This window comes from Lissotriton helveticus, chromosome 3_1 (genome assembly GCF_964261635.1).
Source record: "Lissotriton helveticus chromosome 3_1, aLisHel1.1, whole genome shotgun sequence".
Taxonomy (NCBI): domain Eukaryota; kingdom Metazoa; phylum Chordata; class Amphibia; order Caudata; family Salamandridae; genus Lissotriton; species Lissotriton helveticus.
The window spans coordinates 143843883-143871013 of record NC_136061.1 but is presented as its reverse complement, the minus strand read 5'-3'; the positions used below and the strand labels follow the sequence as shown (position 1 = coordinate 143871013).

Below are 27131 nucleotides of genomic sequence, written 5' to 3'. Positions count from 1 at the left end.
GCTATTTCTGTATTATGCTGCTAGAAAATCCCTTGAAAATCGGCTAATCTTTTCAACGCAAAACAACGAAAAATTCATAAAAATACTTACTTGAATATGCTAACCACTTTCTAATTATTTTATTTTTCACCAGTAACATTTTAAATGGATCAGTTAGTTTTCTAAAATCGCTGTCAGGCAATCTTTATCTCCATTATTACAGAATGTACGTGTGAATGCCAAACAATTCTCAACTATGAGGTCTATTAGGATGGCGGGCGGACCGCCACCACCCTATAAGCGGTGGCGATCCGCCTGCCAAATCAGCCTGCCAGACGGCCTTTTACCCCCCGCCATGCTTGAATGCGGTTGAAATTTGGGAATATGCCTGCCTGATTCTCTTACCTCAAGGGAAAATAAGTTTGTTTGCTCATTACTACATCTCCCCACGAGCACCCCTATAATACCAAAGTTTCACGATGTTGACCTAAAAAGAGTGGGAGAGATAGCTACACTTAGTTCCCTCCTATATTGGGTGAGGCTTCAGACCACATAGGAGCTGAGGTCATATCAGAGGGCAGTTGAGGAATTGTTAGCCCCTGACAAGGGTCTCACCTTTCTGTGGTTCAAATATGACCAACATTGGTTTTAAAAGATTGGAATTCAGACTATTCTGGTGAGAACCTGATGGGCTGGTGACTACTTCGACGCTCCAGCTAAAAATTTGCTAATGGGAATTTATATTCAAACCAGTCTCTCTTGATGATTTACCCCTGGTTGGCCGACAAACATATTCTTGCTTACTAAGCTTGTTTCCGGTCCAGGGAAGGCATGGCTTGGCAGTTGGGGCTGGACTGTTCCCATGAGGCACAGGGTCAGACTGATTTGCATATAACCATGTCTGAACTGGGGTGGCAGAGTGGGCTAAAGAACGGTGATGGATCAAACCCAGATCTTTTGACTGGGTGTGAGTGTTTGGTTCAGATGCTCCGTCCATCACCACCCCCTTTTGTACCGCTTTTGGCTGCCATAAGTGTGGCAGGGTATGCTCAGACGTGAGTCCCTTGCTCACTTTACCACTGGATTCAAGCAAGCCGGGCTGAAGACGGCGTAATGCCAAAAACCGGTCCTCAGAAGCTTGTTTACGGTCCAGGGAAGGCATGGCTTGACAGTTCGGGCTGGACTGTTCCCATGAGGCACAGGGTCAGACTGATTTGCATATAGCCATGTCTGAACTGGGGTGGTAGAGTGGGCTAAAGAACGGTGATGGATAAAACCCAGATCTTTTGACTGGGTGTGAGTGTTTGATTGGTTCAGATGCTCCATCCATCACCACCCCCTTTTGTACCGCTTTTGGCCGCCATAAGTGTGGCAGGGTATGCTCAGACGTGAGTCCCTTGCTCACTTTGCCACTGGATTCAAGCAAGCCGGGCTGAAGACGGCTGTAATGCCAGAAACCAGTCCTCGGAAGCTTGTTTCCGGTCCAGGGAAGGCATGGCTTGACAGTTTGGGCTGGACGGTTCCCATGAGGCACAGGGTCAGACTGATTTGCATATAGCCGTGTCTGAACTGGGGTGGCAGAGTGGGCTAAAGAACGGTGATGGATCAAACCCAGATCTTTTGACTGGGTGTGAGTGTTTGATTGGTTCAGATGATCCATCCATCACCACCCCCTTTTGTACCGCTTTTGGCCGCCATAAGTGTGGCAGGGTATGCTCAGACGTGAGTCCCTTGCTCACTTTGCCACTGGATTCAAGCAAGCCGGGCTGAAGACGGCTGTAATGCCAGAAACCGGTCCTCGAAAGCTTGTTTCCGGTCCAGGGAAGGCATGGCTTGGCAGTTCGGGCTGGACTGTTCCCATGAGGCACAGGGTCAGACTGATTTGCATAAAGCCATGTCTGAACTGGGTTGGCAGAGTGGGCTAAAGAACGGTGATGGATCAAACCCAGATCTTTTGACTGGGTGTGAGTGTTTGATTGGTTCAGATGCTCCATCCATCACCACCCCCTTTTGTACCGCTTTTGGCCACCATAAGTGTGGCAGGGTATGCTCAGACGTGAGTCCCTTGCTCACTTTGCCACTGGATTCAAGCAAGCCGGGCTGAAGACGGCTGTAATGCCAGAAACCAGTCCTCGGAAGCTTGTTTCCGGTCCAGGGAAGGCATGGCTTGGCAGTTCGGGCTGGAATGTTCCCATGAGGCACAGGGTCAGACTGATTTGCATATAGCCATGTCTGCACTGGGGTGGCAGAGTGGGCTAAAGAACGGTGATGGATCAAACCCAGATCTTTTGACTGGGTGTGAGTGTTTGATTGGTTCAGATGCTCCGTCCATCACCACCCCCTTTTGTACTACTAATGGCAATTAGCAAATCCAATACACCTGAAATTGCGCTATGATACACTCAAATAGGGGTCATTCACGGCACTATGGAGCTCTGACAGGAGTACTGTCCAATCATCTGAATACACTATGTGTTCTCTGTCAGCAAGTAAAGATATACAACATGTGCAATTCTTCTGTCCAGCATACACAAAGCCTAGAGGGAAAGGGATACGTACACTGTGCAAGTACCATGCCATTCTGAGGTTTCAAGCAGTGTTTGTCACTCGCCAGTGAGGGTCAAAAAGGGCTGGGTGTGTGGGGTAGCTGTAGATCCTGCTGGGCTGCATGTTATGCTCGGTGCTGAGGATCAGTTAAAGAGCCAGGTCTTGAGATCCTTCCTGTTTGGGTCAGTGGGTATTTGGAGAATCCTCAAGGGCGACACATCCATTTGTACTGCCTTTTCTGTTAAGCAAATTCTTCACAGTAGGGCTTATAAGGAAATCTAATGGTCTCAAGTTTTAGGCAAGGAGAACTAGTTGCATTCCACTGGTTGCTATTTTGCACACAAATGCCTTTTTACTTTTTGCTATTGTACGAAAATTGTTTTTATTCTTTTTTAAGTGATTTTACAATGCAATCATCGTAAGCTTGAAGGGATTTATACCTGGCCATAATAACTTTGAAAAAACTAGATTAATGATTGTGTTATTAATTGTAAGCTTTATGGAATCGATTTCCCGAAATAAACGTTTACTACTGACTGAGGAAATAATTTAACTTTTGAAAATTATCGAGGAATGTGTTTTATTAATTTTAAAGTATGCACTAATGCACTGTCACTTTATATTTAATAGAGGTTTAAATTGTATTTACTTTTTAGGGCAGGTAGGGTGACAGGAAATATTTCTATCTCCGAAAATTATTGTGGAATGTCTTTTAATAATTTTAACTCATGCAGGAATAGCTGTTGCTTTATATTTATTTTTATGGCTGTGTTTAGTGCATGCAATGTTTTAAGCAACCAAGGATGCAATAAAGCTTTGACCTGACTGTGCATAAATGCTCAGGTTTACCCACTCTTTCTTCCTATTCTGTACGGAGCACAGTACCAGTACAAAGCAATCAGATGTATATCCCGTTCTTTGGACACAAAGTACCTAATGTTTGTCAAGTACTACATCTGCCTACTTTACACTTCTTCTCTCCTAGGTAATTCCTAGACGTCCAACCCTGCTCTATAATCATCTTCCATTCTCCATTCTATGTTTCTATGGCAACAGCCCATACTTCGTTTCTTCTGCACCTCTTAAAATATTCTACTGAAGAACTTGTTTTGCTTTAAGTCAATTGCACTGCCTCGGCCTCGACTTGGTGAATGGTTCTTAAAAGTGGATAAACACTCTTTCATAATGAAGAGTGAGTACTTCTGGCAGGGTCAGATATGGTCTGAAAATTTAAAGTGTTACATTTACAAAATTCTACTAGAGGTGCAAAACAAATAGGGTTTTGGGAGTTATGTTATGTTATGTTATGTTAATGGTTTTTATACCGCGCACAGCTGCCCCAGCAAAGGCATGCACTACATGTTTGCCACTTACAAAGTCATAGACAGTTAGTATATGCTCTTTAATGAAGAGCTTTGGTAGGGGAGACAGAATATCCGTGTTTCTCCCCCAAAAAAATATATATATATACCGCAGATACCCTTCAGGGGAGCCCCGCCCCTTTCAAAGATAGGCCGAGTCTACCTGGAGAAAGGAGCGGTAGCTTGGAGCCCATCTTCATCCTCAATTTTCACGCTCCATAAGTTGTGATAACTCAGAGTGTGTGTGCACGCTTAGAATGGGGCGTAGCACCAATCAGTAGTTTTAATTCACCTTGAAAGCTGCGCCCCTATATTGGAAAAAAAAAGTCTCTTCCCTTTATTAGGTGTCACCAGTAGTTGTCAGCTCACTCTGTGGAAGTGCCAGACCTGTGCATGCCTAACTGTAAGGATTTGTTTGTGTAACAAAGCAGATCCATACATGGGCCACAGGGAGTCGTCACCCGAGATGTGTTCTCTAAAAGTTTCCTCTTTTCTAAGGCCCTAGTAGAAGAGAACTGGACCAACGGAGATTACGCCAAGATTTCGAATGTACCAACTGCACTAGGGGCGGATCGTTTTCCACTTAAACAATTCCGAGCCCCGTCAGACAGCATTCCTTGTAGTTCAAGCTGCCTGATGCTCAGAAACCAGAAGACATTTCCCGCTGGCTCCGCTTTTGTAGACAAATATTTATCTTGGAGCACCGGGGTGCGAGTAAATGCCAAGATGAGAGTACAGTTACATTGGCATCGACTCGGCCTGTTTCTCCAAAGCTGGAAGCGCCCCCCGCACTCCCCTGTGAAAGTTCATTCCAAACAAGCAGCGGGCGGACTGTGCCGGGGGCCGAGCGCGGCAGTTGGTCGCGCGCCCGTGAACGCAGCGGATGAATATTATTCAGAAGTGCAGAGATTATCACAGAAGGTCAGGCTAATTAAATCTGGGGAAGTCCCGGAGGGCCCTGGGCTTCCAGACATACCATCTTCAAAGCTGCGAACACTCGTAGTGCGATAAGACAATGGTGTCAGCCCAAGCTATGCTTCACTTGCACAAGGGCAGCGGGTGAGTGAAGACATTACTTTACAAAGAGAATTTAACTTAATTCAACTTAATTCCATAAAGGGCATATATTCTACAGATCGCAGTGCTTCGAAAGAACCCTACTTGGCTAATATACCAAAAAATTCAATTTCAATCAACTGAAATTTATGGGCATGACTAGTTATATTAGAGCTTGCCAAAGTTAATATCTTTTTTTCAAAAACCCTAATGGAAAAACAGTTGCTTCTGTACCTCTTTGGCACAAAGACATTCCGATATACGTGGGATATAGTTGGCTAGGCAATGCTGAGGATGTAATCCATGTGTAGCCTGTCGATGTGGTGTAACATAACCCCTTGATTAGTTACTAAAGGAACCCAATGGACTAATTCCTACAGTTTCTATTGAATGAATTTATGAATAGCAGAGTTGTAAAGTGCAGACTTAGCCCAAGGGCATCAAGGCGCTGAGTACAGACCAGAATGCAAGCACACATCAGCCCACTCAGACCCGCCTCACAGGGAACAGCCAGGTCTTTAACTTCTTTGGAAAAATTGTGTGTGATTGTTGCCCCGAAAGATCAACCGGTAGAGTGTTCCAGACGTTGGTGGCATTAAATGAGAAAGCTCTCCCACCCCATCTCATCCTTTTGAACCTAGGCACCATGAGGAGATTCTTTTTTGCTGAACTAAGGTTCCTTGAGGGCACATACTGTTTGAATAAAGTCTTGATGCCCAATTGGCCCAGGCCGTAGTAGGCATTACGAGTGAGGCAGAGGGTCTTAAACATAATTATGCGATCCACCGGGAGCCAATGCAGGGAAAGATGAGAGGACGAAGCTGAGTGATGTTTGGGTAGATCCATCACTAGCCTTGCAGCAGCATTCTGCACCAGCTATTGTATCCTGTTCAGTTATTACAGGTTTCCCTCCTTAAGACTATATCAGAAAAGCGAGGGCCCTGCAAACTTGGCATTAAGCGATTCAAATGGAATGATATGAAAGAAATTATATACCCTATAGTTTGCATTTTGCCTCATTGTCAACTTTTCAGTATGATGCAAAAGATGATAGAACTTAGCTATCAAAGCTCTTGAAGGAAAATGTACGAAAGTATGTGCTCTATGTATGGAAATATATAGATGTAATCCCTCATTCGTAATCCTGTGTGAGAAACCACTACTTGCTTTGCATAAATCAAATACAAGGCATTACAAGAATAGCATTTACCATAATGTTTGAATTCTTTTTATAGTGGGCTCTTAAAATGTTTTTTGTTTGTGACAGGTCATCTAGGAGATGTACCATCTTTGTCACTCTCTATCTCTTCTCTTTCCAGGACAATAGGGATGTGGCCAATAAATTTCCCCTCCCGGAAGTTAGGCACAAATGTCAGAGAGGATTTAAGGCAACTATATCCAATTACGAAGAACAGAGGGGAACTTCTCCTAGCATCATGCCACTCAAAAGTGCATCCCCATGGAAAGAGTACATCCGTTGGCTTGATAAAATACAGGGGAATACGAGAGGTTCCTACTGACAGACAACGAAAGGGACTGCCCTGTAACTCCCCAGCTATGCCGACAGTGAGCCCACCCACAAAGATGACACAGCCATGAGGGGCAAAAGAGCAGTGGGGGAGGGAACAAGGGGGGGCCTACTGCAAGGATTTCAGCGAGCAGCGAGGAACAAAACAAAAATAGTATGACCAGTACTAGGCCCAGGAGTCCTGTTACCCTGGTCACTTCTCACCAGCACCCCAGCCGAGCAGGATTCCGTACGGAAAGGGGGTCAGAGGGTAGGGATCACCAGTCATCAAGTCTTCCAATTGTAGACCTTCCACCTAAATTGACCCCATTTGTAGTGGTACTGGGGAATGTACCTCCTCTCCCCAAAGGGGTAGAGGAAAATTTGGGGTAGCTGAAAAATAAATTAAATCATTGGTTTACACATAATACCATCCTGGACATCGAGTCTACAAAAATATCATCATGACTCATAGGGTCAGTTGTCTAGGGAGCTCCTGTAAATTGGACACTGGAGAATGTGTCATTGTAAACATTGACAACCCCTTTACTGCTGGGCGTATTTTATCTAGGGATAACAGTCTCATTTCATCAACAGGTTCTGGTGTTAAGGCTTTACCCCTGGGTTTCTTGTATAAGCCAGCCCCCAACAGGGAATAGCCAGAAAACAGTCATAGAGTACGCCATCAAAGAGGCTGGTTAAACAAACCAGCTCCAACGCAACAACTTTCTGCCCTAGCTGACTTAGCCCCCGAGTTAGATGGGCCATTTTGTAGTACACACAAATTGGCATTAGATAATAGATTCGCAGTTTTAACTGGATTGAATAACTGCGACTGACTAAATGCTTCTGCCCCCAGGCCTACTATCAGTTATACCTCCTCAGACCCCAGGGTTGCTAGCCGTGAGGCATACCGCTGTAATACCTATTAATTTTCTATCCTGGAATATTGCAGGGTGGGCCAATAAGTTCCAAGATCCTCGGTGGTTATGTTATATGAAGCAATATACTGTTATCAGTCTGCAAGAAACATGGTTGGTAAATAGTGATCTGTTTCTAGAAGGCTATAAGGCTTTCTTTGTCCCGGCAATTCCATCGGTGAGTGGAAGACCAAGGGGTGGCTTAGTTACTTACATCTCTGTGGCTCTTGATTGCAAGTTGCAGGTGATCCCAACCACAAACCCTGGAATTCTGGCATTATAAGTATCTAGGGGGGATACAAGATGGGGAATTTTTAACTTCTACAACTCAGTGGCTTGTCCTCAAGAGGTGTGTAATATTTTACCAATTTGGGAGCACTCATAAAACAATTTATGGGTCGATGAATTTTATAACTTTTTGGTGTTCGGTGATTTTAATATACTCCCTTGCAGTAATCCCTCACTATCCTGCATTTCGGAGTTGGGTTGCCCCGGTATGAAGGGCTTTCACTTTGACCACCTTCCCCAAGGAGAACTGTTGAATAACATGTTAAACAAATTAGATTTGGTAGTTATGATGTCTTTATCTGACCCTCACACTAAGTTCCCTGTTACAACGTTTAAAGGAAACAGGAGGGGTACATTTATTGACTTCATCTTAATTTCCTCGTCGTTGCTATCCTCTTCTAATGGTTTTAACATTTCAGCAAGTGAATTCAGTGATCATAACGCTCCAACAGGTCACTTGTCTGGCCCATTACTGGTAAAAATTGGGGAGGCTACACACAGGGGCACTCTGAAACAGACTGACGGAAAGAGAAGATTAAAATGCTCCCAGGTGTCTGCGGACAGTTTTTACAACAAGGTGAAAACATTCTGTGCCCACGAACTGTCACTATGTACATATGAGAGGTCCACCCCAAATGAGATCTTTGGTGCCTATGAGGCAATAGCCCAAACTGTGGGTGAATTGCTAAGTGCCCCGGTTAGTGGCACTGCTTCTCATGGTCCCAGGTGGTTTGACTCAGACTGCTCGAAATCAGCTAAGCGGCTGAGGGAAGCTCTGGCAGCCAAACCAAGAATCAAAACTGAGGTCTGTGTTTGTCGTAGAGAATATAAGATAGCCTTGGCCAAACGCAAGGGAGCCCTAAAAAAAGACGCCTGGAAGGAGCTGATCGAGTCTAGTACTCTGAGGAACAGCTCAAGGTTTTGGAGTGTTTTAAATGGGCCCCTGTTTCTCAAGGAAGGGGGGAGGGCCTAGAGGCCCACATTACTATGGAAGAGTGGATATCTTATTTTAGAACCATGGTTGTTTGCTCGCCCGAGCCAACTCGTAGCGAACAGCAGAATAGGAAGGAAGCTGTGATATGTTTTATTAGGAGTGAAATCATGGAAGGGATTCTAGGGTTAACTATCAAGAAAGCCCCGGGTCCAGATGGGATACCCCCGGACCTATTCTAGTCAGACCCTTTGTTTTCTGCTCCGATTCTAGAGTCCCTATTTAATGCGGCGGCCAAGATGGGGTGTCCTCAGTGTTGGGCTACGTCAATCATAGTGCCAGTCGTTGAAAAGGGCAATAGAAATAGTACTCACTGCTATAGACCAATCTTGCGTATTGATTCAGTGGTCAAAGTGGTGGGTCATGTCCTGTTAACAGAGATTAACAACCTGGGCAGTTGAGAATAGGATTTTCTCGAAAGTCCAGTATGGCTTCCGGCCGGGGCATTCCACAGTTGCACAGTGTTTTAATTTATTTATGATATTGAATATTGGATTTCCTTGATTCTTGCCGTTCTCACCTCGCTTCACGCTGGGTCCGCTGTGGCTCTGAAGATTGCTTTGTTTTCCCGGAATACTGCTCGCGGAACCCGCTGCGCGGGTCCCGCTTCGTTTGAGGCCACCACCCATCAGCGCTACCGAAGGATTTTTGCCTGTGACTGTGGGGACCTGCAGGGCTGCGAGCGCGTTGTGGGCGCAGGACTTCAAGTCCCAGGAGCGCCCACAACTCCCAATTGCCAACAGCTGGGACGCTCTCCCTGCAGGCTCCTCCCTTGGTTCCTCATTACGGTAATAAGCCACCCTTCTACTTGCATCGGCGGATTTCCTTGATTCTTGCCGTTCTCACCTCGCTTCACGCTGGGTCCGCTGTGGCTCTGAAGATTGCTTTGTTTTCCCGGAATACTGCTCGCGGAACCCGCTGCGCGGGTCCCGCTTCGTTTGAGGCCACCACCCATCAGCGCTACCGAAGGATTTTTGCCTGTGACTGTGGGGACCTGCAGGGCTGCTAGCGCGTTGTGGGCGCAGGACTTCAAGTCCCAGGAGCGCCCACAACTCCCAATTGCCAACAGCTGGGACGCTCTCCCTGCAGGCTCCTCCTCTTCCTTTTCCACCTTGGATAGTATATTTACAACTGCAGATTCCCGCGGCGCGGGAGCGCGCGGGAGGGTGCCGGGAGAAGCCCGGGACAAGGGCGGGACCTTCTCTGGCCGTCCGGGGACGCCCGAGGACGGGACGGGCCACCCCACTAACACTTATGACCCAGACTTGAAAGTAGGATCCTAATCCATGGCATCGAACAGTGAGAATTCTAGTATTGTGGGGACCAGCAAAAGAACACTAGATAATTATTTTACTAGGGCTTCCGTGGACTTGGACAAGGATGACTCATTATCTGAACGTAGGATAGAACGACGTCGTTCTATTGAGTCCTTGAAAAATAGACCACTAATTGATCTGGCATCTCCACCCATTATGTCGGACACTATCATTGACACCCCCTATGAAGATCCATTGTGCCTGGACAAATTTCCTTTACTCCTTAGAACTACTCCACCGCCTACGGGCTCCTTATCGATTGTTTCTCCATCCAATGCTTTGCTTTCACGTGTTCCCAGTACTGGCCCAAATGTAGATAATGCATCTTGCCCTTTACTTAAGGAGCCGCCCAAAAGGTTAGGCAGACTACCTACTACGTCCAAAGCTCTTGGACCACCACCTACTAAAAAGAGGAGGGGGTTAGGTGCTCCCCAAAGGGGCAAGCTTAGCCATACCGAGTTTGGTAAGTCATTAAAATCTAAGACCACTGGCGTAATTTCATCTAAAATTCCAGTACCAACTGATATAGTGTCTATAGTAGTACCAACTCTAGACCCAAACCTTACACTGCCTGATAATAACCAAGGGGGGGGAATTGGGGTTGCATCCGCTCCATGTCTAGTAATTACTCCCTCTACTGATGTTGAGCAGAATACTGTTGAGCAGCTGCTTAGGTCTTTTATGCTCCCGATTCTGGATATCTTAAAAAGGGTGGAGCACCGACTAGGTAATCTGGAGGCGTTGTTTGCTGACAGGACAAGTGTTTTTATGACCTCCTCAAGGTCTACTACTGTGTCGACAACTCTACCCCAGTTTCCAACTGCCTCTGCTCCTATCCTGCCGGCTCCAAATGGCTCTAATAGTGGCAATAATGGAGCCACTAAACCCCCTGACAGTAACAAATCGACCTCTGTAGACCCCCCTAAGAGTTCTGCTAAGGCTAATACTGTAACCAGTAAACCCCTAAATAACATCCAGCAGAAAAACTTGGTTTCCCAACTGGTACAGGTTCCTGTGCAAACAGCGGCAAAATCTATAGCCCAGGCCGCAAGAGAATCCCAGAAGGGTGGCGTAAATTCCAGTACTAAGAGCCAGCAACTGGGTAGGGGGAGGTTGAGCCAGCCCACAAAAGACAAACTATATGGACCTAATGTTGAACTACCCCCAGAGTCGCTACCTTTTGTAGTTGTACTCACAGGTGTCCCCCCATTAGAAGTAGGCAGAAAGGAGGGCCATCCTCAACTTAAGAATAAGATTCTACACTGGTTAGGACAAAATAGACCACTCCCATATTACATCGATGGGGAGATAGTCCATGTCAGGCGTCTGCCCTGGTTGGGCAGTAGGGAAAAAAGCATTGAGGGAGACATAGTTGTTATCAATTTTAGGAACCCAGAAGCAGTTAGGTGTATACTAACAGGGCCCCCTGGGAATTTGAATAATGCTATAGCCCCATACGATCTAACTTATTTTTATCCAAGATCGTATGTGACCCCTGCCCTTTTCTCCGGGGGGTTACCTGACCCATGGTATCAGGAACTTTCACATGCCCCCCCACAAAAGTTATATGAGCCACTTCCAAAGGCCCCTGTCTACCAGGAATAATTTAGGGTGGAACACAGTCCCTGCTAGTGGCCGCAGTATGCCCTCGGGGGGCCAGAGCATTTGCAGGGGAGTAGGAACATGGACCACCTGATCCCTTTTACCCCATTGGAAACCTCCAACAGATATGGCGCCCTTTCCTGTCTCGACGGTTGCGATTGACTTCCCGTTTTGGCCGCCCCCCCTGTAAATGATTCAAGTGTTGGTGGAGGGGGGCTAGTAGGGGAGGACACTCAGAGTGGGACAAGGTTCTCAATTACACCCCTCCAACTTGGCATTTCCCCCTCTAGTATACATGAGGTCAACTGCACCATAACCAACCATGATATCTCTATGGTACAGACGAGTTCTGAAGTGGGAGACCCAACTGTAGATTATGCCATACCCCCTAATCAGTCAACTGACCAACTGTCTCGCAAAAACAAAAACCTATTATTAATATCATGGAATGTGGCGGGATTGGTTGCAAAGCTAGATAGCATGGAGTGGTGTGACTTTGTGGATAACCATGGTATCTGTATATTCCAAGAGACATGGGCCAGGACTATCCATCATAGAATGGGTTTTGTTACTTACGCTGAGCTTGCAACTAAGGGACTTAGAGGTAGACCATCTGGTGGTCTGACCATATGGGTGGGTGTCCATCTTGGGTTCTCGGTCAAAAGGATTAACACCAATACTTGTGATATACTATGTATTCTCCTAACTCGCCCAAACACACCCAAAATAGCGATTATTAACATCTATCTACGCCCTGTTTTGGGGGGTGGGGCCTCACAGACTCTAGAGTCCCTAACTGCATTATTAAACAGTTTCTCAAGCGAGACCAAGGTGTTAATGGGGGGAGATTTTAACTGTCATTATGAGCCACTTGGGGGGGTTTCTCACATAACAACAGATGAGGATGACGCCTGCCGGATCCCACCCCCAAATGTTTATCAAACTAAATCTTGGACACCCATGGTCCTGCAGCTCACTTCATTGACATATACATTCTCGCTTAGAGCTTGTAATGGTCGCTTCCCGGGGGACAGCCCAGGAAGGAGTCCCTACAATGGAATGGGCCATTCATCAATAATAGATTATCTCATGGTTAGTATGTCCTTATGGCATTTGACCTGACATTTCTATGTACTTGACCGCTCGGAAAGTGACCACAACCCCTTGGTAGCAGATTTGGAATTGCCACTTCCCGACGGGGAGTTCCAAGAGGATGATATGGTCTCCAGTAACATCAGGATCTTACAGGGTGGTAAAGGAATCCGATGGGCCTCTATTAAGTCTTCGTCAGATAACCTGGCCCTATTGTATAAAAGTGTCACTCCCCAGTTCGAGCGCCTAATAACATTGCATGAAAGTGCCCAAAATCTTGATAAAGACGCTAAAATCTTAAATATTCATAAAGAACTAATGTTGGCCCTGGCGGTTAGCTTTTATAAACCAGCAAACCAGACCAATCGACAGGCATGTGTCACAAACCCCTGGTATTATCAGTCTTGTAGGAGGGCGAAGTCCACTCTAATTTTCGCCCTCAAACTAGGCCATAGAGCAACCACCATGGCTGCAAGGAATGCCTATAAGAATCTCCTTTCCCATGCAAAATCTGAATGGGAAATAGAGAAATGGCATGCTATCAAACAGGCATTAATTGCGAAAGATGCCCGAACTTTTTGGAATCTGGTCCATACGGGGAAGTCAGAGGGTAAGGCAAAGATTGATCCCAACATTGCCGAGGAAGCCTGGTGTACCTACTTTGGTGATCTTTATTCTAGTCCTGCTTCCCATCACAAAGCATTATTAACCACGTCTCTGAGATTGGCCCCTGGATGCCTCCCTCCCCCCTTTACCATGTCGGAAGTTACACTTGCGGTACAAGCATTAAAATGTAACAAGGCCCCAGGGCTGGATAAGATCCCTGGTGATCTCTTCAGAGATGAGCCGAAGATCTGGGTCCCTTACTTGACCGTCCTATTCAACGCTATCCTTGACGGCCAAGATGTTCCAAGTACCTGGCTGGGGGCCGAAATCATTCCGATTTACAAAAAGGGCTCTCGGTTGGCTCCGTCAAACTATAGGCCAATTAGTCTTATTGATGTAACCCAAAAAATCTACGCCAAACTACTTTTACAACGCATGCAAGATTGGATTACTGAGAACAACATCCTCTCCCATCTGCAAGCAGGGTTCCGAGCTAAAACATCTACCATCGATCAATTACTACGGCTCCAGGTACTCTACTGGAAGCATGTGGTCTTGGAAGGTGGTAGCCTCTACCTGACATTCGTGGACCTCAAATCCGCTTTTGATATGGTGGACAGGAATCAATTGTGGAGCATATTAACAACAATGGGGATTCCACCCTATTTGTGTCACCAATTTAAAAGACTCCACGAAGGAACCTATGTGAAGGTAAGTTATGGCAAATATGGCCAGCTGACAAGAGCTTTTCCAATTGAGAAGGGAGTTAGGCAGGGATGCGTACTTGCCCCTACTCTATTTTCCCTTTTTCTAAATGGTCTTGTTGATGACCTAACTAGTGTATACAATATTGACGCTCCCAATTTAGCTGGTGGTAAATTTCCTGCACTTATGTTTGCGGACGACACCCTGCTGCTCTCAAAAACATCAATGGGGATGCAGCGGGTGTTAGACCAATTCACCGAATTCTGTAGGAACAGGAATTTGGTGATTAATATAGATAAAACAAAGTACATGGTGTTTAATGCCAGCGCAATTAATTGTCCACGCCCGAAAATGGATGGACGAGCCCTGGAAAGGGTAAATAATTTCACTTACTTAGGTCTGACTTTAAATGATAAAATGAGTTGGGAAACCCAAATGACTAAGGCTAATCTAACCCTTTCTCAGTCTACGGGGGGGATTCCTAAAGTGCATAAATCTTGTGTCCACAAAATAGTCAGCGTACCGCTGGAAATATATAAGGTTCAAACCAGATCTTCCACCCTTTATGGGGCGGAACTCTGGGGCCACCGTCCAGCGAGTGAGATTAGCATAACTGAGAACAATTTCATCAGACAGCTGCTCTCTTTACCAAAAAACACACCACTAATTCCACTAAGGCTGGATTTAAATCTGAGGCCAATTGCAGAAGCAATTGCCTCACGCCCGCTTCTCTACTGGCGTAGATTGTGGAGTGTCCCGGAGCTTGAGTGCTATAGAGAAGAATTGAAGATTGTGATGGCACGTCCGGGTGTAGGGAGGATAAAGTGGTTATCTTTTATAAGGGGGCAGGCGTCCAGGATTGGCATGGAGAATCTCTGGTCTAATCCGGAGGTCACATGCCAATCCATCTCAAAGAGAACCCTGGCAGAGTCTATAAAATATCACAATTTACAAGAAGTTCTTCGATCAGCCAGGCCCTCTAGTCTCACTGACAGCTTTCTAGATTTCAAGAACGTCTACAGCTTTGAGAAGGAACTAGACATTATAGAACCGGTCTTAGCAAAAAAACTGTATCTACAGTTCAGATACGGCACACTACCCCTCCACTCTCATACCGATAAATGGAAAACGGGTTTAGTTCATCCTTGCCCAGGTTGTGATGATCCAAATGAATCCCTAATGCACGTGATTTTGTTCTGTCCTGCTTATTCTGTTAGCAGAAAGAAATGGATTATACAGCTATGTGTGAACCTAGGAGTCAGGAACCATGTAGAGTTTTTTAGAATTTTAAAAACTGATACTAATGCATTAATAGTTACTGCTATTGCTAAATTTTTGTTTTCAATGTGGTTAATTAGACGGAGAATGATTCGGTAGTAGGAAGGTACTCCAATGCAGGTAGACAGCTCGTCCCAGGAAAATCTAGGCTTCTACCATGTTTTAAACTTTCTAATCTGTGTATTTTATTGTCCCAGTATTTTAATCGTCACTCTATAAACCACATGCTAACTGATTTACTGTATATATATAAAATGAGACGTAACTGTGTATTAGTTTATTGCTTCAAATGTATTTTTCTTCTTGATGTACTTTTATGGTTCATAAACAAACCGAAATAAAGTTAAAATGATGATGATATTGAATAAATACACTGTCGCACACCCTGGAACCATCCACCTTGCCTTCATGGATCTGTCATCCGCTTTTGAATGTGTAAATAGGGCTAAGCTATGGCAGTCCATGAGAGCAATGGGGTGGAAAACAGCATTGTTAATTTTCTTGAGGACCTGCATTTATCAACTTTAGCTAATGTCAGGTTCTCACAAAATGTACAGGTATCCAGGAACTTTGAGATTATGAAGGGTGTCCGGCAAGGTTGCATTCTGGTGCTATGTTTATTTAATTTTTATATTATCGAATTAGACAGAGTGCTAAGGGCAACCAGCGCTGATTTCCCCTATGTAGGACGGCGGGGCATTCCCATTCTGCTCTAAGCGGATGATGCAATTTTAATATCCAAAACCGAATTGGGCGCACAAACCCTTTTAACTGCATTTTCTAGATTCATGACAGATCGGGACTTAGCCATTAATAATTCAAAATCCTATGTCATGAAAGTAGGGACACGAAAAACAGCTTCCAGTTTAGATCCGGCAATGATAAGATTTCCCGAATAAATGTTTTCTCTTATTTAGTGGTCTTATTTGATGATCAACTCGGGTGGGACCCCTTAATCAAAAGAAAAAAGGGGAACAGGCGCGGGTCAATGGTGCAATTTTTAATTTTGCCTCTAAAGTAAGAAAGAAACCAACAGGAGCTATGCTTCAAGTGTATCAAGCAAAAAGCTTAGCCACAGCAACTTATGGCAGCGAGATCTGGGGCTACACAGTAAAGGAACCCCTTCAGGAAGTGGAGAACGGGTTTTTAAAAAGGTTGTTATGTGTCCCGAGAGGAACCTCTAACATGGCGGCACATGAAGATTTGGGGGTTTCCTACCTAAGCGATACCCTTGCTCTGCGTCCCTTGATTTTTTGGTTAACATGTTGGTTAAACAAAGATCTAATCCTCACTCAATTGAACTTAAGAGAGTGTCTGTCCTTAGATAATGTGGCCCGTATCCCCTGGCTTAATTATATTAAAAGAGGATTCAAAATAATTGGGCGGGGAGATTTATTTTTTAAGCCTGACGCTAGTTTAAAAGAGGACGTGGAATTAACCAAGACTGCCTTTTTGAGCAGGAGGCATGCAGATCGGGACGCAGAAGAGGTATGGAAACCGAGTGTTCGGGCATACCTATTGCTCAAATCAATGCCACTGTCTGAACCATATCTAATGGGGTCCTTGACGTCTCATGAACATTTCTTTTAACTAGGCTCTGGATTATTCTCTTCCATCTCCAGCTATCAAGACACAAGGGGGCTTCTAGAGGTCAAGTGCTAGCTTCCTGTGGCTGCGATGGAATGTCTCCTCAGGATTTGCTGCACTTTATGCGATGGAAAGTCTCCTCAGGATTTGCTGCACTTTATGTTGTTTTGCAAACTGTATGAAGTCCCCAGGAGGCATTCTTTAGTTCCTACCTTAAAGAAATTGAATTTTAATCAGATTAGACCTGCACTACTGTATCTCTAACTGTTGAAGGATGACTGCATTATTTGTATTGTAGGGTTTTTAAAGGCAACTATGAAATCCAGGCACTTTATGGACATGTAGAGTCTTTTCATCTAGACATGTTTTTGATGATTTCCTGTGAGGTCATGGAGTCTGTTTTTAAATTGTGTTATAATTAATTGTCTGTCTGTATTGTATCTGTGTAACTTTTATGGTTTTATTAACAAAAACCGAATAAAGTTCATTGACTGATGGAATGATATGTAAAGAACATTATATACACTATAGTTTGCATTTCGCCACATTGTCAACTTTTCAGTATGATGCAAAAGAGGATAGTACTTAACTATCAAAGCTCTTGGAGGAAAATGTACGAAAGTAAGTATGTGTGAGAACCCACTTCTTGCTTTGCATAAATCAAATACATGGCATTACAAGAATAGCATTTACCATACTCTTTGAATTCTTTTTATAGTGAGCTCTTCAAATGTGTTTTTTGTTTGTGACAGGTCATCTGGGAGATGTACCATCTCTGTCACTCTCTATCTCTTCCCTTTCTAGGACGATAGGGATGTGGCCAATAAATTCCCCCTCCCGGAAGTTAGGCACAATTGTCAGAGAGGATTTAAGGCAACTATATCCAATTAGGAAGAACAGAGGGTAACTTCTCCTAGCATCATGCCACTCAAACTTACATCCCCATGGAAAGAGCACATTCATTGGGTTGATAAAATACAGAGGGATATGAGAGGTTCTTATGGACAGACAATGCAAGGGACTGCCCTTCAACCCAGAAATGAGACTCAAAAGGAAGAAAAATGCCCCAGGAAACACAACGCCTACTGCACAGGCTTATTGGCAAAGCCTGTAGGAAACAGATACCTCAGACATACAGGTATGCCCCAAGACAAAGTTTGAAGAAGTGGTTGGTGGTGACTTCAGGAGAGCTGGTCCAGTGACTGGTGGCCGGACACGCTTGGCGTCTGTCCCTGCCCAGTTTCCCATGGGAAAAACCTTGGTGTCATCGTGGACAATTCACTGTCCCTAAGCTTGCAGGTTTGCAGGACAGTCTCTCATTAGGATCCTTAGAAAAATCTCCCATTTCCTTTCCTTCGATGCACGTAAGCAGGCCGTCATTGGTAATGTCCAGATTGGACTATTGTAATGCCATCTATTTGGTCATCAACCAAGGCCTAGTGCGACATCTGCAGATTGTGCAGAATGCTGCAGCCAGATTGGAGATGAATTTACCTAAATACCATTCAGTCACAGCCTCCATCAGGTTGCTGCGCTGGCTGCCTATGGACTGTAGGATCTTCTTTAAGATTCTGTGCATGACTCACGATGCCTACTATGGTTCAGGTCCTGAGGCGATTAAGGCTATTGTCCATCGCTATGTTCCTAGCAGGCGGCTTCGGTCCGCAGATAAGAATCTGCTAGCAGTAACGAGATTTAAGAAGGTTAGATAAGGAGCTAGAGCTTTTCCCACTGCTGTTGCTAAACTATGGAACTCCCTCCCGGAAGAGCTTTCGAGTCAGGTGTCCCATTCTCTTTTCCATAAAGCCTTAAAGACCAGGCTTTTCTTACAGACCTCGGTACGAGCATGTCTCTCTGTCTGCACCCTCATGTTCCACATATAGTGCCTTGATGCTCTTGGGCTAAGTTCGCACTCTACAAGTCCAATATTCATTCATTCGTTCAATTCTATCTTCTCTTGCCTACCGCTATTCTTTGCTTCATTAAGCTGTACACAAGAGTGCCTGTTTCTGCTCCTACTGCCATTGTGTGCGAGTGAATGCCTGTAAAAGGGAGCACAATTATCCATGTGATAATGATGTTTGTTTAACACTGTTCCCAGTTTTATGCTAGTGGCCAAAACCACCCTTTGCTTTTGTGTTATATCTAGTGTATTGTATTTACATGTTAAAAGCCTAGGTCTCCTAGCTACTTAGCCAGAGTGAAAGATGGTAACGGAATATTGGTGTCACTGTGATGAATGGAATGCCTGTGTGCCTGTGTGGATGAATGGTGACAGTTGTGGATGGGCAGAGCAGACCGCTCCTGGTGGGCTTGCACATGGCTAGTAAATGGCTGGTACGTGACCAGAGCTGGCTGGACAGAGATTGATGCTACCTTGACTTGGAACCAATAAGGAAGACTTGGCTAACAGTATCTCTATGTACAGGGTGCAACGCTTTGTTTGTTTTTTCTTTCACATTCACAAGCAGAAAAAAACTGCTTTCTGCCTGACTGAAGCAAGAGGCAAGTTCTCAAGGGCTCAATTTTATTTCCCCGGAGGCTGTGAGTTTGGTTTATAAAAAATAACAATAAAAAGAACCCACACCTATGTGCTCACCTCTTCTTCTGAGAAACAGGTGATGTCACAGAAAATAATTGATGCCACACTGTCAGCCAAAATATTGGAACAAATGATTGAGCAATAAGCTGATGGAAAACACCATCTGCAGCAGGTGTTTGAGAGACATAAAAAGGTAGCCCAAAGGAAAAGAGAGGCCATGCATGAGACCCCTAAATACAAGGCAGCACAGATAAAACAGGTCTGGGACACCACCACATTACATCTGATTGGTGTTGTTGTAAGTACCCAAGTACATCCCAGAGCTCCCTCTTCAAAACTGCAAAAATATACTCCTGTTGAAGACCCAGACCACATGTTCACCACGTTCAAGAAAGTGGCCAAAACGTGTTGTAATTCATTGAAAGATGGGACTAGAATGTCAATCCCTCTTTGTTAGGAGAACTTAAGCCTGCATATCAAGCTGCAATATCATCAGGGGACATTCTGTTCGAAGAGATAAAGAAGCAGATGAGAGCAGCAGCATAAATGAGAACAACTTCAGGGCCACGTTCAAGGTTAAAAAGTGGATCGTGAGAGAGTCCCAGTCTTGGGTCAATACTACAGAGTTACTGTTGCCCTTCTCTGGTAAGGATTGTCGAATACTGAAACCATTAACTTGTAAAAGCGAATATGTGGTTTATGCTCTGGGATGCAGTTTCCAAAAACGTTATATAGGGAGCACTATTTTAAAATCACATCTACGCATACTACAACATATTCGGGCCATCAAACATAAAGACCAAATATACCCTGTCGCCCGACACTTTGAACAAACACACTACAGTGATATCAGCAATCTAGAATATTTTGTTCTGGATCAAGTGCCAATAAGACCAAGGGGCGGACCCAGGGAGAGGTATTTGAGACAACTAGAATCTCGGTACATTCTCAGATTCAACATAGTGTTCCCAATGGGCCTTAATACTGAAGAGGATTTACTTGTCCACCTGTGACATCGCAATGTGTTATTGTTCATGATCTTGATTGTTGCTTACAATGGCTCTTTGGTGCGACAAGTAAACTGTGGATATTGGTAGAGGACAAGACATTAAGACGTTTTATATCACAAATATTTGATATTTATAGGAGGGACATTTTTTGAATGAATTTGTTGCTATAAACTTGTTTATCCTTTTCTCCTCCTTTTTATAATCCAGACCCTGTAAAATGCATTGTACATAGGGGTTCCCACTGAGGTTGTTAGTTTGGGTAAATATGTGATTTGTTTTGATTTTATTAGTGTTGTATAGCCGCTGACGCATTTTAAAACCCAACATGGACAAAACAGTAATATTAACTTGAGGACATTCTTTTGAAAAAAAAGATCTGTGATTAATTAGGGCACTTGCCGATGATTGGTCTGAATTCCGAAAGAAACATGTGCTTATACATCAGGAGATATGACAGGTACTGACCCTGTTTCTGAACGGATATGTTAGAATATCACATATCAGTAACATTTGAATTGATATGTGTTACTGTATCTGTATCATTGTTTGATGTGGGTAAAATAATTGCTTAGCTGTATGCACCAGTCACGCTATAGGATAAGCACTAAGTCACTTTAAATGTAAAAATGTTCATTTGTGCACTGTCAGTTTAAGGTTGAAAGAAAAAAAAACTGGAACATATATATATATAAGTAACCTAAATGGCAACCACAACTGGTTTGAGGAAGGTAGCTGAAGCTACTGAAATGTGTCACATTTGTTTTCTTGCCAAATAAAACCTGTGTTCACAGTGATTGCGAGCATGCTGGAGTCTGTCTGAAATGGTTGGTAGGCATTTGGAGTGGATATATATACATACACACATATATATATATATATATATATATATATATATATATATATATATATATATATATATATATATATATATATATATATATATATATATATATATATATACTGAAAAAAACATAGGTTTCAGGGGTGTTATAGTTAGGAATTATAATTTAAAAAACCTTAGAAATTTACTGAAAAAAACATAGGTGTCAGGGGTGTTATAGTTAGCTGGATATTTCACTCATACAAAGCCATTGAAATTCCTCCGTTATAGTTAGTTGTATTAGTTGTATTAGTTAGTTGTTAGTTGTTAGTTGTTGTTCCCAGCAAAAAGAACCCCCAGGCGCTGCCTTAGTTACCTAAGTATGTGTATGGGAGAGTGAAAGTGTGTGTGGTTCGGTGGGAGGTGTGTGACTGCCCAAAGATGTGTCAATTGTTGATTTACTAGGTATATGACGTTAAGACTACATGTTATAACAGTTGTTTGGGTGAGTGAATATCTTTATGGGTGTGGTGATATAAGAACCTTTGACATTTGACATTTGATATAGTCAGGAATTAGTATTTAACAGTAGTTAGCTGGACATCTCAAATTACATCACTGATGACATCACTAATGACATCAATCCACTTGACAATCAGATACACCTCATCATACAGTAGTATAACCTTTCATCACTCACTGTAAAATACAGAGTATTATATTAGAATCCATTGACACACCAATACAAGCTTCTAAAAACCCACTCAGTGATTCCTAGATCTACACACCCATCTATTCACTTACCTATAGATTCACTCCTACATGCTGTCAATGATCAATAGAACACTATCAAATATACTTATACAGCTATATCGACATTACACACCATCACACATCCTGTTCATTTAGGCAGTCATCCTACTCACTTATGCACATAATGGATCATACTTAAATTTACTCACCTACACACTTATACAAACACCACTTCATTTATTCATATAGATAGTAACTCATACTTATATACAACAAATGTCACATACACTGCCTTTTATTTTTCTAGAATGTTGGACATGTACCATTGAGAGATATATTTGCTCATCACCACACCCATAAAGATATTCAGTCACCCAAACAACTGTTATAACATGTAGTTTTAACCTCATATACCTACTGAATAAACTATTCACACATCTTTGGGCAGTCACACCCCCCCCCACCGAACCACACACACATTCACTCTCCCATAGAAATACTCAGTTAATTAATTAATAACTAATATAGACTTTCACATAGCTAGTAACCAACTGGTACAGCAGTTTACACAACAACTGACAAAGTGATACAGATATTCTCACAGTTTAGTCAATATCCAATATATTTAGTCAAGTAAACAGTCAATCACACTGCTACTAAATCCTCCATCCAGATATTTATATATCCACTTATTCTTCAATGCAGATTGCTATATACATAATACATATTTAAATAACGGACCAAACCTCATTCACTGGATGATGTCATCAGTGATGTCATCAGTGCTGTCACTGACCATGTCATGAATGATGTAATATGTGACATGATCAGCAGTGGATTGCGGGCGTGTGAGTTACAGTTAGTACAACTATGAGTGAAATGTCCAGCTAACTATATCATCCCTGAAACCTATGGTTTTTTCAGTGAATTTCTAAGGTTTTTTAAATGATAATTCCTAACTATAACATACCTGAAACCGATGTTTTTTTCAGTGAATGTCAAAAGGTTTTTTCAATGACAATTTTTAAATGTTAATTGTTATATATATTTCTTTGGTATTGATTTACTACATTTTTTTATCTATTTATTTTTTATACCTTATTTTTTAGATTACATTACACATTTTTAATATAATATATCTTAAAAAAATATTTCATTTTAAAAATGTTTTTATATATTTTTAAAAATATATTTATAATAATTTCTTTGTTGTGTTTTTTTCAAATTTTTTTGAGAAATCGCGCACCCAAGGCACAACTTCCTCGATTACTGCGCAGAACGTAGCTGCCATTTTAGAATTGTTCTGTAGGATTCGCATAGGGTGTGTGATGGGTGCGTATTTTCATGCGCGATCGCTATGCGACCCGTACTCGACTTCAAGGGCATACGCCACATATACGTATCACGCCACGCCCATGTGTTTCTGCATGACATCATCTACGTGTTCAATGCGGTGGGCAAGCGACTCCCCCGAAATTTTTGGATATACAAAAAGATATATATATGTATTTAATATGGATATTAAGACAAAAAAATAATATTATTTTAGTTTTAATAAACATATCAATATTACTTTTAAATGCAATTTCGCTAAGTCAAGCGGGGTACGTATTGCGTGTACGCACCCAACGTGGATCCCATGTGACCAAAAAAAGAGATCTAATTGGTTTATAACACTTACTGTTCTAACTATTGAAGAACCTCACCCATTTCAATTACTCTTCTTAGACCTTTCTTAGGAGAAGACCTGTCCTGAGAAGAACCTCACTTTTTCTTCATTGGAAACCTGAATTTCTTTTTTGGAGACAAAAATGGCTACACCACTGGAAGAATCATCTGATTCTGATCATTTTGTTGGTGAAGAATTTCTACCAAATCCCCCCGAAAGATACACAGCCATCCTATGGAAATGTTTTACTTTTCCCGAGGGGCAAAAGAAATTTAATGCCACCAAGGTGACATGCAAGATTTGCCAGGCAGTGCTCTCCAGAGAAGATCCAAACAAGAAATACTGTGGCACTGCTAGTATGCACAAGCACCTTAAATCCCTGCTTCCTGTGAACTATGCTCACGAAGAATGCAGAAGAATGCGCCAAAATGCACCTCCACCACCGGCAATACCAAGTACCTCTGGGGCATCACATTCAACATCGCCACCAGACATACGTCCCCAATTTGTGAAAGTTAGAATGCACTGCGTGAAGTGCAATTGTTAAATTTGTTATGGGAAGCAATCAGTAGACCTAGTTTGCAAATCAATTGATAACCATTAATGCTAGTTTTTTTTTTATTCCCTCAAAGTTCATAGTTCTGTTTGTCCTGTTGACTTAATTTTCTTTAAAAATAAACAAAAAAAAGAATAAAACGATAAGAAAATTAAAAAAAAGTATTAAAAAAAAGTTATTTTCAGAACTAACTACTCTGGTTAAAGAAAGAGCTAAATTTGTATGCTAGTGTGGGAAAGTTTATATGAAAAAATGTATACCTACTGCATAATTGACTGAAAGAATGCATTTGTGGTGTATGGTGAATGTATAACTGCAGAACAATAAGGAAGTGTTGCAGCATGACACTGTAAGTCTTTACCCCCAGCATGCTGAGGTACTTCCGAACCACGGGGATGCAACATACATACATAAATATGTTGCAAGTCTGTGCTTCCCTCTGCACTGCTGCTTAAACTACATCCATGTGATGATATAGGCACCCTTGCACCATGGAGCAAGAATATCTGTGTCGTGTGGAGTTTGTTTTTGTGCAGGAAGACACACCTTCCTGCAGAAAAACAACCAGTGAACACATTTTTCTCTTTCAATGTATGCTGTGCATTATAGCATATATTGAAAGAGTAAAAATGAGGAGAAATAAAAAGAATTCTCCTTGTGCCTTGCTACATCAATTGAAGGATGGTGCAGTATTCACACACATGTCTAGCTTTATCATTTCTGATAAATCTGGTGATGTGTCTTGTTCTGTGAGTGTTCTGTGCAAATACGCACAGCAACACCTATGGAACGCCCTTTCAACGTAAAGTGGTGTATATGATGAAGTCGTATTAACATGGAAAAGAAAAGGTACACAGACTGCCTTTTCCTCTCCTTGTAAATTTGGAAGATTTTTTTGCGCTATCACTATGTTGCAAAAAGTGACATATTGTTGGAACAGGATGCTTTCTATACATATCTACTGGGTTAGTTGGTCCCCAGTGACACTCAGTATTCATGTTAACTTTGTCCTGTAACTTGAAACACCCACAGAGCATCTTTCCACATACATCTACTCTGTCCATCTCCATTTTCTTCACCTGCGTGCAATCACAGGCTATTGTGCATTTTAATACTTAGTTAAACTTACCTTCACAGTAATAAAAAAAATGCTAGACTTTTTTTCAGTTGTTTTTTATAAAATACATTTGTGTAAATTTTATATTTTAGAATTAGAATCTGTAAAAAAGTAGATAAAATACAGTTATAAAGCATAATACTAAAATTTTTACAATACAGAATAATTTTTACATTTTACAAATTATTTTCTTTGCCTTTTTTGCTGTTCTCAAAGTATATTGAATTTCACTAGAAACAGTGATTTCAATCGTACTCTTCACTTAACAGCGGGCCAAAACAAACAACCAATAAGATTGTTTAAGACAAAACAAAAATGTATCCTCAATAAAATACCATAAAATACAAATCACACATATATAAAATGCTTACTGGTAAGAAAATATTATAACTTAAATGTATAAATAATGTAAATGTTGTTGCTTAAAACTATACGCTGAGACAATGTACAAGAAAAAGTCCGTAATTCAAACAAACACTCAAGGCCAAATGATGTTCTTGAAATATTGAAATTGTCCAATAGTACCCTTCCTCCTGATGAGGCTGCATGTGGCGTTCTTGGTGTTTCTCCTTTCTGGCGGTTACCTCCGCAGAGCTGATGCCTAATGGGTTACCGACTGGGGTAATCTTTTTTGCCTGGATTATTATTACCCAATCTACATCGACCTGACTGACCGGATTGATACAAGGTGGGGAGCAAAGCGAGCGATGCTGAAGCAAACGCCAAGGTCCACGTAAGTGTGTGGCTGAAGGTGGCGATGCTGGGAGCTCTCGTTCTATGGCCCCTACGATTGGACATTATTGCTCAGTTTAAAGCAAGGACCCTTTCTAAAGTTGGTTCTCTCTTTTTAACGTGGATTGCGCACCCTGGGCAGTTCGATTGGAGGGAACTACTCAGAAGTATGGCACCTAAAATCATGCGATCGCCTAAAAAAAACCGCGACCTGCAAGGCAGAAGGGGCAATGAAGGTGATGACGATGTGCCCATGGACGGCTCTGGAGCCCCCGCCTCTAACCTAAGAGGAAAAGCGAGAGTAAAAGCGCAACAGAGGCGAGAGGCAGCTCAAGAAAGTAAAATGCGTAAGACCCGCGAAAAGGAGATGGAGAGGAAGAAAATGATGGCGTTATCTAAGAAGTGCAACGAGGTGCAGGCATCCGTTGGGGAGGTAGCAGGGAGAGAGACTCTACTTCGACAAACCACGATTGTGGAGACGTTTTCGCCCCCTTACCAAATGCCCAACCTGTCCAGCAGCCTGATCTGCAACGAGCGTTCGTGGTCCCGTCGCTGAAATCGTTGTGTAGAGTAACAGCAGAGAAGTAGCTGAATAGCTTTGCGGGACCAGTTGAAGACGTGACCTGCCTAGCGGACCCTCTCGGCGGCGGCCGTGAAATTACAGAACCCTCAAGACGGTCGGGCTTCTCTACGGATCTAGTAGGGGCGGGGCTAATTACTCAGAGGCGGACTCGAAGGTGGAAGGCAGCCAGAGTGAAGCTGTAGTTAAAGGTACAGGGTCAGAATTAGAACCAGCCAATGTATCTGTTGCTTCACAATCCCATGTTGACGACCGCGCTGATATACATCTACTGGCCGAGGTTGATCACGCAGATGTAATAACGATAACAGCGCTGACCCAAGGAGATGGGGGTAAAATAGCAGCTCCGGACTTGGCAGGTCTAGAGGCTCAGAAAACAATAAATGGGAGTGTGACCAGAAGAAATATACCAGTTATGCCGGGCTCAATCTTAGCCTCCCCTAGCGAGGATGTCTTCTTTACTGGCAATGACGAGGCGGATGATGAGGACGAGAGTGAGGGTAGTAATCCGGACCCA

General features: G+C 43.0%; 1 protein-coding gene across 2 annotated transcripts in view; it reads left to right on the top strand.

Moving 5' to 3' along the window:
- Window positions 1–4791: 4791 nt before the first annotated feature.
- Window positions 4792–27131, top strand: part of LOC144824447 (uncharacterized) — a 170995-nt gene continuing 148655 nt past the window's right edge. For both annotated transcript variants that reach the window (XR_013608953.1, XM_078683549.1), the window contains exon 1: window positions 4792–4946. Coding sequence is in view for 1 of the 2 variants with exons in the window: in XM_078683549.1 (XP_078539675.1) it covers window positions 4903–4946 (44 nt within the window). In the remaining variant the exon portion in view is untranslated. The remainder of the gene's footprint in view (window positions 4947–27131) is intronic.